The sequence below is a fragment of the Cheilinus undulatus genome, linkage group 1, assembly GCF_018320785.1.
Source record: "Cheilinus undulatus linkage group 1, ASM1832078v1, whole genome shotgun sequence".
Lineage (NCBI taxonomy): Eukaryota > Metazoa > Chordata > Actinopteri > Labriformes > Labridae > Cheilinus > Cheilinus undulatus.
In genome coordinates, this window is record NC_054865.1 from 18,338,025 (window position 1) to 18,353,325 (window position 15,301).

General features: G+C 37.9%; 1 protein-coding gene across 1 annotated transcript in view; it reads right to left on the reverse strand.

Moving 5' to 3' along the window:
* Positions 1-15,301, reverse strand: part of LOC121512451 (CUB and sushi domain-containing protein 1-like) — an 821,118-nt gene that overhangs the window by 298,530 nt on the left and 507,287 nt on the right. Inside the window, exon 10 of the mRNA XM_041791732.1 lies at positions 7,721-7,842. Within this exon, the coding sequence (XP_041647666.1) occupies positions 7,721-7,842 (122 nt within the window). The remainder of the gene's footprint in view (positions 1-7,720; positions 7,843-15,301) is intronic.

Consider the following 15,301-nt stretch of genomic DNA (forward strand, 5'->3'; position numbering starts at 1 on the left):
CTTAATCTGTATCTCACAAGAATAGCCAGGGAAATAAGAAAATGCAATTGATTTAGCAATTTTCAATAGTTTCTTCATAGTTTTTGTAGTATAAATAGCAATAGAGGCCTACAGTTTTGTCTCAGTTTGCCTCTTACTATTTTAAAATCATGACAGAGAAAGTTTGGCATGTTTTAGAGAATATTAACCAGAAATGGTACTGATGCATTCCCTCCAGGGGCCAGTGTGATACAGCATGGGCCCCATTAACACTGCACAATCAAAGGTAATGCTTATGGTCCTTTGAGGTGTCACTTAATCATAAGGTTTTTGTTCCTTTGCAAGATCCAGCTATACATCCAGAACACAGCACAAGAGGAGCATATGGATTTTGGGGGGTTAGGGCTATGAGTGAGAAGTAGCCACTATGCTAATTCAAGCACATTGACACTCACGTATATTGCTTGATGTGCGTAATTTTTGTTAACAAGATAAATATGATGGCATAATATTAACATTCAGGGATTACAGCACCAAACTGTGCACCAGGGGTTTTCAGAAACAGCATGCAGTTTATTTGTGTTTACTGTTATTATTACTGCATTAATAGTGCTCAATAATAAATACAATAAGTATAAAAGTGGCATAATGCTGTTCTCCACAGTGCCAACCTGCATCAGCATTATGTTGTTTTACATCTCTCATCCCAAAAATGTCATTTTAATAGAAAATGTGCCCGAGGTTAGTGTTTTTATTTCTGCCATTCTAAAATAGAGAGTAAAATGCATCGTGCTGCAAATTTGAACAAAGCCTTCACAGAACTCACTGCAGCTGTAATTCAAAGTGTCACCTGGTTTAAAGCTCACTATCACAGCCACAATGAATGTTGACACATTGATCTTCAAATATCTGCCTCCTAAAAACACTGTTAATGTTTAAACAAATGATTTGTATTGACTTCAAGGTTTTGTTGAGGCTCTTCACATTCTGTTGCTGTTTTTCCTCTCCATAAAACCTCTCAGTGAACTGTGTGGCTAAAGCCGGGCAGACACTGTACGGATTAATAATCCCCCACCCGCACAGAAAGATCAGACTGTCTGCATCATCAAGGCAACTGTGGCTTCAAATTATGCATTTTGTCCTCTCACATTGCATTCATAGTTGAATTGCACCAAAGTAGCTGGTTTTCTCTCTTCTTGTCAACACTGTTAAACCATCTTTATTAAAGAACTTGTTGGGCTAAAAAAAGGAACTTTGCTAGTACATCTCTTACATTGTTTTGCAAAAATCACAGGCTCTGATGGGTATGAAGCAACATGCTTTGTGAGTGCTTGAGAACAATTCAAACACACTGTCTGCAGAATCAAGCACAGAAAAGGAACATGCAAATGAGCATGCAAATGTGAAGTCTTGTAAGACTCCTGATCATTCCAGGATGTGTTCATTTAAAAGTTATGTATTTTCTCTGAAGCTATTTGAAAAGCAAAACTAGAAAAGCAAAGCATTTGCTCGACATATGAGTACATACTCTACAGTATGTCTTACTATGAGGATAAATCAGAGTTTATTTAATTCCTTGTGTCATTCAATGGGATTATAGTCTATCCTAATCTATTCTTTTCTATTGTATTCTACTCCAGACTCGTCTAGTCTATAACTGTCTTTATCCCCTTGTTCGTCTTCGTCCTTGTCTCTCCCTCTGTGTATGGAGATAGTGACATTCTGCAAATGCCAGCAGCTGTAGTAGCTGATAATCTGTCATTATAGCACATTCTTAAAATGCTCTCAAACCTCAAGCATTTTAAACACACACACTCACAAAAACACAAGCACTCACACACTCAGGCGGCACACCGAGCAGATAAAAGACATTTCATCTGTCATAAGGTAAGGCTGTGTGAATCTATGGCATTGTACTCTATTTTAAACCTCCGGAAACCCAAAAATACACACACAACACACGGATAGCTTTCCATCTGTCACACATTCACTGCACATTTCCAGTCTCTCAATGAGACTAAATTAATTCCTTTTTACCTTAAGCTGTGAAATCTTAAAATAGGAGCAGGTGACTATGAACACAAAGCTGATTACATGTCAACAGAAATGAGTTGAGATGCACTTGGTCACAAAAATCTAACAGCAGGGGAAAAGCTCTGTTAAAATGATGACATGTCAGACCACAAATTAAAAACAAAAAGAGAACTAACACCCAGAGGCTACGCTGTATGCCTCTTAAAGGTGAAAGTGCAGTCCTGGGTCAGGGAGAAGGTCTGTGGTGTTTTCTGTGGTTTATAAAATGTTTAAGACAAGGGATGAACATGAAGAACAACGACCTTGTGCCTCCAGAAATCTAAGTTGTTCATCCTTGAGTCATGGTGGACATTTGTGCAAAGTCTGAAACAAAACCATCAACACATTCTTAGGATATCACATTCACAAGAGAGGAATGAACATAGGACACTGACCTTTGACCTTCAAAACTTGATAAGGTCATCCTTAGGTCATGATTGGATTTCGTGCTGTTTAAAAGAAGAAACCTTCATAGCATTCATGAGATACTGTGTTAACATGCGAGGGATGAACATGGGGCCCAATGACCTTGACCTCTGACCTCCAAAATCTGATCAGTTCTTCCTTAAATCCTTATACAAATCGGTGCACAATTTCAAGAAAATTCCTTTAAGTAAGACCTAGAAAGCAAGTTTAAACATGGGGCACTATGGCCTTGACCTTTGACATTTAACCTCCAAAATCTCATCAGTTCATTTTTGAGTATAAGTGGACATTCTAATGTTAACTGCTCAAGCACTAAATATATACTGTGTTCAAAGGGGATGAACATCAGGGTGCTGCCAAGCAGTGCTAGAGGCAATGAACATGTTCTAAAGAAGCTTCTTGTTCTAGCTGAAAATGATTCACATCAGCAGGGAGACAACCAATCATTAATGTGAGACCTCATGTCAGCACCATTCATAACATGTCACCTATACTTTGGATTTAACAGCAATTAGATTCTCCCTCTTTTAGCTAATAAAACTCACTGATCTGCTGTTAGTTATGGTCTTGTAAGATTCGACATTCTCAAAATTCCAACTTTATTCTTAACATTTCAACTTTTTTCTAAAAGATTTTACTTCTTTTCAAAATTGTGTTACGTTTTCTAATTATTTTTCTTGAAATTGTAATTCAACTTTTTGCCTTAAAACATCAACCTTATTCTCAACATTTCATCTTTTTCTTAAATTGTATTCCAACTTTTTTTTTTAAATTTGACTTAATTATCTTAACTTTCTCGTAATTCTCAAATTTTTCTCAGAACTTTACTTTATCTCAAAGATTAAATTCACTCAAAACTTTTCAAAAATTACCTTCTCAAAACTTTGACTGTTTGACTTTTTTTAACTGTACTTCTTTCTCAAACTTTAACTTTTTTCTTCCAATTGTAATTCAACTTTTTTCTTGAAACTTTGAATTTATCCGCAACATTAAGACTTCTTCTCAAAAATATTATTTATTTTTTCTCAAAATCATAATTCAACTATATTCTCGAAATTTCAACTTTATGCTAGACATTTCCACTTTTTTCTCAAAATTCTGCCTTTTATCTGGAGGTGCACAGCATCATATTTTCACTCACTCCTGGTCCCAATCCTCTTCCATATGAACATGAGGCCCAAAGACCTTGACCTCTGTCCTATGACCTTAAATCTATTAAGCTGATCCTTGAGTCTTTTTGTGACACAATTTTAAAGAAATCTCTCAAAGTATTTTAAAAATACTGTGTTTACAAGAATGGTCTGGGAGAAAGGGATGATCATGAGGTCAAATGACATTGACCTTTGACCTATGTTCTTAAAACATTGAATCAGTTTATTGTAAGGTCAAGGTGAAAATTTGTGCAGAATTTGAAGAAAATCTGTCAAAATGTTTAGTTCACAGACAGAGACTTACAAAAATGGCTGGACTCAGGATGGATCTATTAACAACTGTTGGCTATTTGCCTTGTTAATTGCAGGACTTGTGTAAAAATCAGCCTGGCTGTGTTGCTACTGCTAGTATCTTTATTTGCATGTCAGTGGGGCTTCTTTTCTTTTTTTGGAACCTAAAATTATGACCCTAAATATGCATTCTTGAGCCTTAAAACATTAGTCTTACACTTTATATTTGTGTCCTCTCTGCTGTGTTACTTTTAAGTAATAAAACGTAGGAATATAAAATATCAATCACACTTTAAGGTTGTGGAAGTAGAAAGGATGAACAAAATAAAAGTCATAGTCTGGGTGAAGGTGCTATACAGAGAAAGGCCCACAGACACAAACACTTGGTAGCTATTGGCCAACTTATGTTACCTTTTTCTCTACATCAAGGTCAGAGAGACACAGACTGGAGAGCACAAAGGCCATTTCTGTGCCTTTATTCTCGCTCCCTCTGACATATTTCTGCTCCCTCTCCGTCATTGTATCTGACTGTTCCTCTATCCTCGAAGCTTCGACTTCATTTCCATCCCTCTTTAGAGAAAACTTCAATGTCACATGTCAAGTGCCTGCTTGGACATTCAGTCTTTTCTCCATTGCTCTCTTCCTGGAGCTCACTTTTTAATCGTGAAGTACCTTGCTGAATATGCAACCCCATTTTTTTCTTTTTCTACTCTACCACTCTCTCTCTATTTTTTCTCTGTGGCTTTCAATGGGCCCAGTGCCTCTCTCCATTCTTGACGTTTTCAAGCTTAACACTTTAGACAAATCAAAGTGAAAGAGGGAAAGAAGATGAGAGGAGGAGGATATATGGGGAGAGAGCAGCGCCTAGCAGAGTAGGTGAGGAGAAAGGAGTGAAGAATAAAGAGTGGAGATGCTAGGTAAAAAAATGAGAGGTAGGGGTAAGGTAAGGGGGAGAGGGAAGTTAGCAAGAACAGAGAGAGGAGGGAAGCGAAGTGACGATATGTGAGGAGACATGAAGAAGATAATACCAAAAAGGAACAGTAGATAAAGAAACCAGAGATGTTGTACCGCCGGTTTATAAATTATTCATACCTATACTACAAGGACTTACCAACAAAGTGGCTTCACAATATTGAAGGGGTGTGGTGGCGACCATTAGATCACCAATGAAAACAGGATTCAGTCAGTAAAGAAGAAAACAATACCGGCTCGTAAAAATCCTCCCCAACATCGGACCACATAAGAGAACATTCAGTACAAACCCAGCAATAGGATGAGGGACTGAGGGGAAAGAATGGTGAGGGGGCAAACCCTTTATATTGAAATACAATAGGTTATCACCTGTTTCTGTACTATTTTTCATCTTTTGGTTTAGAATATAGAGATAACTGCTCAACAAAACAAACAAAAAAACGACGTCCTGTCCCCTACCCTTCTATAAACACACCTTTCTTAGAATACCTGTAAAGAGCAATATTTTGCGGCACAGGAAGAATAGATCAGGGATAAAATTGATATTTTAAGTCACAAAAAGCAAACAAGACTGAACACACATGTAAGAACAACTGAACTACTATGATGCTTTTAATCTGTCCTTTCAGCACCTTGGACAGCGGCTACATACAAACCTATACAAACAGCCTGAATGGTTAATACTTGGGTTTTAAAAGAGATAAGAAGACCTTCTGAAAACAGCCTAAACTTAAAAAAACAAAACAAAACAAAACAAAACAAAACAAACAAAAAAAACAAAAAAAACAATGAAACTCCATTTCACAACAAAAACTAAATTTTGGATATCAAACCAACCAAAAACCTGCTCTGTGATTGCTACTCCCTGAAGTGCACACGGATGAAAAACAGAGACTCCCTGCAAAATAGATTTCCATATCTGTATCCAACTTGGTAAACAGAAGAAGATAGACCAGAGAATGCTCTTTAACCTTTCAGGTTTCAAGTTGCTGCCTACTCTTTTACATGTGTAGAACAAGTGCTCCTTTCACTATTCTTTATTTAACCCTGTTAGTGTATTGTTAGCATGTTAAATTTGCCAATTGTGTTGCTGGTGCTGGAGCCTTGGCACACAACTTGAGTTTCTTTTTTGTTTTTGTTTGTGGTGCAGCATCACATTAGTCATCCATGTCGAAAACTGTTTCTTTGCATCAGTTAAGCATCACTAAAGCAGAGCAGAAAACCAACAGTCAAGCTAATGTTACAGAAGTGTATAGGAGGGAAAAAGAAAGAGTGAGCACAAAGAACATGAACCCAACAGTCTAAAAATTTCCACATTATAAGTGGCTGTGATTTGTGAAGATTTATTAGTTGATTAAGGGGATGAGGTGTGGTGCCAATTCCACAGGGGTTATTTTGGCTTCATTTCTGTGCAACGTAAAGATACGGTTACATGGTGTTTATAAAAAGTATTCATCCACTCCGATGTTTTACATTTTTATTGATTTTATAAATCCATCATGGTCAAGATAATTTGGCTTTTGGCAAAAAAAACAAAAAAAACAAAACAAAACAAAACCAAACTCTTTAATACCAATGTGAAAACAGATTCACATTGATTATTTAAAAATGTACGTAATGTAATGTAAAATAAGTGACTGCATAGATTTAACCCCATTTAAGTCAGAAATTAGTAGAATCACAGCTCTGGGTCTGTGTGGATAGGTCTCAATCAGGCTTGTTCATCTGGACACTGCAATTTTACTCCATTCTTCTTTAAAAAACTGCTCAACCTCTGTCGTTCTGGGATTGGTCTTAAACAGTCCTTTTAAAGTCAAGCCACAAATTGTCTATTGGAGTAAGGTCTGAGCTTTGACTCGGTAACTCAAAAACATTCACCTTGTTGTCTTTAAACCATTTCTGTGCAGCTTTTGCTGTATGTTTCGAAGTCATCATCTTGCTGGAAAATAAGTCTTCTCCCAAGCCATAGTTCTCTTGCAGACTGAATAAGATTGTCTGCCAGGATTTCCTATATTTTGCTTCGCTCATTTTAAACCTCTATCTTGACAAGCCTTCCAGGACCGAAAAGCATCCCTCCAGCATGATGCTGCCACCACTGTGCCTCTCAGTGGGGATGAAGTGTTTGTGGCGATGTGCAGTGTTTGGTGTCTGCCAAACAGTTTTTCATCTGATGGTCAAAAAGTACTGTTTTGGTCCCATGAGACAAAATAACTTTCTGGTCACTCAGTTTGTGAGGACGGCCCGATCTAGGCAGATTTACACAGTTCCATAACCCTTCCAGTTCTTGATGATGGATTTAACTGAACTCTGGGGGGCTGTTCTTTTGACTTAATAGTGTAATGGTAGCCAGGAATATTGATTAACCAGTGACTGGACTGGAAAAGCCAAATTAAATTGATAATGATTGATTTCTAAAATAAATATAAAAGGCTAAAACATCCAAGGGGTCAAATACTTTTAAAAAGCACTGTATATTGTCCAAATTATTATACACACTTGAAGACTATTTTTATACAGTCTGTTGACACTCATATCTTAAACCTTCCTTTCTTGATAATGAAGAGCAGTTGCCTTAATGTTACCAAGTCACAATACAGGCTGAAAAAATATATACTATACAATTCTTAATAAAAGTATTGGCAACAACACTGGCACTGAAAAGCTAAAATAACAGACATTTGCATGTTAAGATCATTCCATTAGATTATACCTGACGTAAGTCATCTCAAACAACAAGAGGCCTTTACTCTCTGAGTCACAATAAAATAATTTTATGATCAAAATGTCTGGTAAAATAAAGGAGGGAAAAATAATAAATATGAGCTTACCTTCCCAGAGTCCATTGCAGAGATGACCCACACACAGTGTGCGTTGTTCTCATATTGAACAGGGTAGTTAGGAGAAGTTATGACCCCTCTGGGCCCCCTTAGGTTGCTGCCACACGTACGTGCTACAGAAAAAGAGACAGAGACAGAGCGACATGGGGGTTTTACATCACGAGTTATGGGGTAGTTAGATCCTGCTCACAGATTTTCAATGACCAGAAAAGAAGAAAAAAGAAAGAGATTAGGGTGTGGCAGAGCAAAACATATAAAATTAGTCTAGTTTTGTGTAATGATGCGTCAAGTGTGGTTTGCTGTATGTAAAATGTTCTTCCAAATGTGATAGTAAAGTCAGGAAAACAAGAGAGATTCATTAATCTATCAAACAGTTTAGAGGTCAGTGGTAAAACAATGCCATTGCTCTTAAGCTATGTGAATGAATGAATAATGAAACACTTGTTTTTCTAGAGGGCTGTTACAGTTTATCCATTGTGTCTTCCTCATTAAAGGGAAATTACGTGGGATGTGTTGTTGTTGTTTAATAACTGGGATCATGGTCCTATTATTGTGTTCCATCAGTCCTACTTGTTTGATAATGACAGATTTTAACCATTATTATCAAATACAAGAAAATAATACAAAAAAAAAAAAAAAACAAACAAAAAAAAAAGACAAGTGACAGCAGTGTTTTACCCTGAACATAGCCATTTTAGAAACTGATGAAAAAATGCAGTCATCACTAAAGCTGTCTAAAAAGCTAAAAAAAATCTTAAAAGCACTAAAACTACTCCAACAGATCAGAGCCAGCTTAAAATGGTCCAAGTCCACCCCACTGAAGACAAAAACCAATTATAAATCTTTGACAGTTTAAGATAAAAAAAGATATTATCTTTGACCAGAGGATTTATTGCATATTTGTTCAACTGTATTTCTTTAAATACAGAGTTAAGTCTATATATTAAGATGGACAAGTAACAATGACCTAGAGGTGAGGCCAAGATACCTGGAGTCTGTCTTTATAGTTGTCAGCATGCTGATTTATGTACAAATGTTCTGTTACAGCTACAGTTTTCACAGAGGAGACAGATGCCCATTGTGTTACTATGGAGTAAGTGATACAAAACAACAGCAGAGAATAAAGCACTATGATAGACAGTGGATCCATGTGTATTAAAAAGGGTATGAAGGCTCCAAAGTGATGTTTTATAAGTGCCTTTCAAAATTTTGCACCAACAAAAAATTGTGTTTTGTGCCCAAATCTCAAGTTTTGACGCATTGTCCCTTTATATCACGTGCTTTTTCTGCACTTGGCGTAAGCTGCATTATTTCAGTGTTTTACAGAATTAAAAGGAATAACATTTAAAGGTGCAGTGTGTAAAATTGAGGAATTTTAGAACTATCTCAAGGTCAGGTTCCAGATTATTGTCATTTTATGTTATTATTTTTTTTAAAGGTGGTCTGTTATTTGCTCCCTTTTTGTTGTTGTAGAAACATATGAGAGTGGTAGTTGTAAGTTTCATTTCTCTCCTGCTGAGGTGTTTCAAACCATAACTGACTACACCATATTTCCTGGACTTTTATTGTGAAGAACTTTCAACTTTCAAAAAAGGAATGTTTATCATTGATTTAGCTTAGCTTTAGCAGAGCTGAGTGTACATGTAGGGCTTCAACTGCTTCTCTGACATTGTCTGCTTCTCTGGATCATCATGGACATAAAACAAGCAAATCATCAGTTTAAACACACATCTTAAAAGTTGTGTAAGATGCTATAAGATGCTAACCCCTGTCCCTGTAGTGGGACAGGGGTTAGCTTGGCATCTAATGTGCACTTCAACACAATGCATGCTTTTAAACTCAAGACAATGATGTTGTAGAAAACCTTTCTTTGCAGAAATATTATCAGTGACATGTGAAACTGGTATAGCACCTGCTACTACTGTTTCAAGGCTCAGACCAACCCGCTTTAGTTCATAACCTTTCGCTAAAACTATTCAATTACGGATTATCATAATTATACCAATGTTTACACAACATTAACATAAACATTTAATTAAAAGTGACTTTTAGCATTGAGGTAGAGATATTCTCAGACCAATTTAACCATGTGTAATTGTTCACACTGTAGGACAACAGCGAGCCTTTGTCTTGTGTATTACTGACAGCAACAATCAAACTGAGCTCTGTACTGGGGCTTGTATTCTTTTTGCACATTAATATTGACTGAATCCCACCTGTCCACTCTTATGGCTTGTTCTTATGCGTAGTAATGGATCTTCTTTTCAGCAGCAAACTGGTGGAGCAGCTGCAGCTGCTGAAGACAGCTACTGTTTGCATTGAGCTTATTTGTGTTGTATACTTATACATTGTTGTACAGGCTATAAAATCATACAATTCATTGGTTTGATGAATAAACTTTGGTTTGCAGAATTCATGCCTTGTCACGTGTTGAACACCGATTCTGCTAGCTTACCTGTGTTATCTCCACCTGTCGCATTTACATTGAGCTGTGAGCTAATGATAACAAAATAAATGTGCACATTTGGTCACGAGAGCTTCTAAAGCTCTCCATTTAACTTTTTCACCAACTTTGCTTTAGTTATTATCCATCTTTCTCTCTACATTATCACTTTGACTGTCTTTGGTCAGGGGGATTAACCACTGACATGGTAAACGTGGAACCAATGTAACGGTTTTTGTTTCCAGTCAGACAGACATGTATGGTCCGCTCTGCTCGACCAACCGCAGGGAGGGAGAGAGAGAGAGAGAGAGAGAGAGAGAGAGAGTATTTTGTGAAGGGAAACGTAACTCGAACAATAATTGCTCCTGCCTGTGTCCATCCTAGCCTGCCTAGCCCACCAGGAACTCTCCTGGTTCTACAGACTAGCCACTCTGGGCCTGGAATCTGTCATCTATTTGAAAATCTGCACATTTTTCTGTGATGGTGAAAAATAAAGCCTTTCTTGAGTAACATGTTAGCTGCCAAATATGAACCGTATCAGCAGCCTCGTTGGGAGGATGAAGTTGGGTTGGTTTACTAGAGAAAACAAAACTCATGCTCTTTTGAGGCCTCTAGCAGACTGTGATTGGGATGAATTTCAAATTCTGGACTGTCAAACGTGCCACACAACAGTGCTGTGGAGCAGTGAACTTCATCTAATTTTACCATAGTGATTCAATTACAGAGATTATGCTTGCTAGTTTGAATGTGGATGAGTGAAGAAGCAAAACACTTCTGGACTATGGTGGATTGATTTTTTTTATTCTTTCCTACTGTAAATGAACAACCCTCTGAGCCATCTTTTTTTCCGTTTTTCCCTCGACAACTGTGAAGACAAGCCGAGGCACTGCTTTTGTCACACAGCCAACACCCTGCACACTTGACCTTTGTGTAGTGCATGTGGAAAAATGGCAGGTGTTGCATGGTGTGTTCACACAGTGATGGAAGGATCATAGATACAGAAAAAAAAATAAAAGAAAGAATCATCCTTCATCCCAGCCTGAGGAGGAAACAAGACTGCTGTACTCAATCCAGTGAACCAGTGGAGCTTTGGAGAAAATCTGTTTTGAGTGTCTTTTTGCAGCCTTGTTCAAAACTGACTAAATAAACACATTAAATAGGACATACTGTTAAATAGTAGCAGTTTGAAGAAAGTACTTTATATTATTTTAATAATAAGTTTTATTTTATGAAATTTGATTTCTTCCTAGAGTGTATTTCCTGCTGCTCAACTTTCATCAGTGTAAAACAAATAGGATAGGAGCTGAAGGTTGAACTTGTGTACAGGTTACCCACTTAGAGGACTGCCTCTGCTCCCACTGGAGCACAGCCATGTTGGAACAGAAAAGGGCCTTCCCCGGACTGTTGCCACAGATTTGGAAGCATAGCATTGTCCAAAATGTCTTTATATGATGAAACACTGAGGTTGGCCTTCACTGGAGAGATGGCCCTACACTGAGCCCTGAGGAACAGCCACATGCCATTATCCCTCCTTTACTAAACTCCACTGCTGGCACATTGCAGTCAGATGGGAAACGTCCTCCTGGTATTCGCCAAATCCAGACTCTCCCATCTGACTGCCAAACAGAGCAGCACGATTTGTCGCGCCACAGAACACGTTTCCACTGCTCCACAGCCCAGTGTCGGTGTGCTTTACATCACTCGATCTAGTGCTTTGCATTGGACTTGGTGAGGTGAGGCTAGTGAAAGGCCAGTGAAAGCTGTTCTGTGACGCTTTGCTGCACAGATTTTGTGCTTACTTTAATGCCAGTGGAAGTTCAGAGCACTTCAGCTATGGAATCAGCAGAACGTTGGGAGCTTTTACACACTACACATCTTAGCAGTTGAGCCTGCTGTGTTTTTACGTGATCTTCTGCTTTGTGACTGAGTTGGCATTGTTCCTAAACGCTTCTACTTTCTAATAATATCCCAGTTGACTTTAGAATACTCAGCAGGGATAAAATTTCCTGAATTGTCTTATTGCAAAGGTGGCATTCATCACAGTATCACACTTGAAGTCACTGTCTTCAGAACAACCCATTTTGAGCTTGATTTTAAGAAATTTTATGAGACTTTTTTTCTATTAGAGAAATTTTTGAGAATTTTACATGCATTTCCCTCTCTTTCTCTCTCTCTTTAGAAGAATCCTGAAATTTTCAATGGAAATATCTGGATTTAAGAAAAACAACTCATGGCATTTTTGTCAACTTGGTCTTATTTTAGGGAACTTTACGGATTTGTTTTACAAACTTTGGATAACTTGGCATTTTTCATCAATTTTCAATATATGTTTTCTTGATTTTTGGAAGATTTGTTGAGGGTAGCAGGTCAGTCTGGGGAGCAGGGATTTGGGTTGGGTACAAATCTTGATCGTGTCAAGTCTGGAAATTTGCCTAGTAGCTGGAGAAGAGCCAGTTTATTTCCCGAGCACTGCTGAGGTGCCCTGGAGCAAGGCACTGAACCCTCAACTGCTCAGGCACTCGTTGGAGTCCAGCCCAGCATTCAGACATCTCTCCATTAGTGCATGTCAATAAGTCTACAGAGTGTGCATGTATTTCAGCCTGTGTGGCAGGCTCATCAACAGAGTGCACATTTTAATTGAATTTCCTATTGAGGAATTAATACAAATTATTCTGTTCTTATATTTTCCCAAGTTTGTAGCATTTGCATTTGAAGTGTATGGCAATACAGTTTTAATTGCATTTTTATTTTCACATTTTAAAGTCATGCTTGTCTTCTGTTAATTGTATTGTCATGTATAAACAGAGCAATGACATCCATGTATAAATTAAAGTGTTCTTTAAATCATTGCCCAGTGGAGTTTTAAGTTTCTTCCTCATGAGGAGGCTGCATATTCTGTTATCTGCAGCATTTTTCATAATGTTCCTCTAGCTGCTCTGTTTTATTCATATTGATTTTGTCTCGTGTGATGCTCAAAGTTATACTTCTTGTCTTGATAACCACATAAAATCAGCCATGTGTTATTGCCTTAAAGGGATATTCGGCAAAAGAAAGTGTCAGAGTCCCATTAAAAATGCTCTCTTGAGCAATATTAAAGGGTGTACTTGACATTTCCAGTCAGTTTTAGTCAACAAGTACTGTCTGATGGCAGAGGAAGTTTTATCTGATCATATATTTGCCCTTTTATCTATCATAATGACTTAGCTGGAGGCCATCATTGCCTTATGAGGCAGGCTACATCGAGGCAAAGCATTAGAGTCAAAAAGGGAAATATGAGCATCATAATAAAGAAAACTAGCGCAGGTTGCATTTTAAAGGACGTTGATGCAATGAATAAGAGTTTGATACAGCCAAAATGGAGCGACATGAGGGAGAAAAGACAAAAACAGAACAGAGAGGACAAAAACTTAGAATGCAAGACAAGATGAGGAAAGACAAGGAAGGGGGAAGGGCAAGGGACAGAGAGACAGTGAGCGAGAGAGAGAGGTGGTGGAGGGGGGGCTCAGATGACTGATCTGTCTTTTAATTAGAAAAGAAAGCTGAAACACACTGTGACCCACACAGGTATACTACACAGTAACACAGAAACACATTTATGGCGATTCATCCCAGAGATGGGCCTCTAATTAACATTAAAGTCTCAGCAGAGAATGAGAGACGCTCATGGGTTTAAATCCCAGGAGAGTGATCACAAAAGATAGAAAAAACACACCAGAGCTACAGCACAGGGATTTTTAACCTCTGCCTGCCTTCTTGTTTATATGTTACAAGCTATTAAGGCTATCCGACTTGTGTGTACAAAAGAGGAGTATTTATGTAAATTCTTAGAAGGCTGGCTAAGACAGAATGAAAGGCTGAAAATACTGAGATGTGCGCACAAGGAAAGGCCTGTTGAAAAATGCCTGTAAAACCAATTCCCCCAATTCTATGGCATTAACTTATTTCATCTCTTCCTTCGTTTTACCTTTTCCTTCTTTGAATGTATTGCTATCTCTAATACCATATCATAATGGCATTTTTACCTCCGCCAAGGAGGTGATGTGATTGGCAGGGTTTGTTAGTTTGTCTGTTAGTTTGTTTGTGAGCAACATAACTCAAAAAGTTACAGACGGATTTTCATGAAATTTTTAAGGAATGTTACAAAAGGCATAAGGAAGAACTGATTAGATTTTGGGACTGATCCGGATCACTGTCTGGATCCAGGAATTTTTGAAAGGATTCTTTACTAATGGGATATAGGGCTAATGAGGTCTGCACTCTCCGAGTGCTTTTCTAGTTTAAGAAGAATTTAGGGATGCATGATACAATCAGCATGATATCAGCAGGTTAAAAAAAAAGATGAAATATCAGTATATTAAAATTTCTGCCAATATTCACGGTCGATATTTTGGCTTTACATACTGGCAGTAGAAATCACGTTAACCTTGAATATCAACAAAATGTACACATGTATCATCAGGTATAGGTGATTTCCTATGGCACCACACAACCAAAAAGGTGCTTCGTGAGACCTTAATATTAGTAATGAAGCCCTAAATGTAAAAACAACTGCTCGACTGTCACTTTATGCTCCTCACTCAGCTCTGCTTGACTCAGCCCCTCTGCACAAGGACAGTTGGTGGTTTTAACAATAAAAAGGTGTGTTTCTATTAGTGAAGGTGTTGTATGGGTTTTTGAAATGTCGGTATATCAGATATTGGCAAAAATCCAACATTATGCATCCTATTAGAATTAGCACATTCAAAAGTGCATCCGTGACTTCTGTCTTGATGTCTTATTTTCCTCACTGAACGCTCCTCTGGGGTGTTGATGGCCTAGCAGTCAGGTCACCATGTACAGAGGCAGTTCTCCAAGTGGGTAGCCTGGATACAAGTCCAACCTTCAGCTCCTATCCCATTTGTCAATCGCCATTTAGTGCCATGCTACCCACTGTCCTTCTTTACAAGAAATGTAACTTATAAAACTACGGAAGAGGATTAGGGCCACTGAACAAAAAAACAAAAAAGAAGAAATTGAGATGCAATTTTTTTCACTTGTGAGTCGGAATTCTGACCATTTTCTCACAAGTGAAAAAAAAGAATTGCTTCTCAATCTTTTTCTTCCGTGGCCCTAATCCTTTTCCATACAAA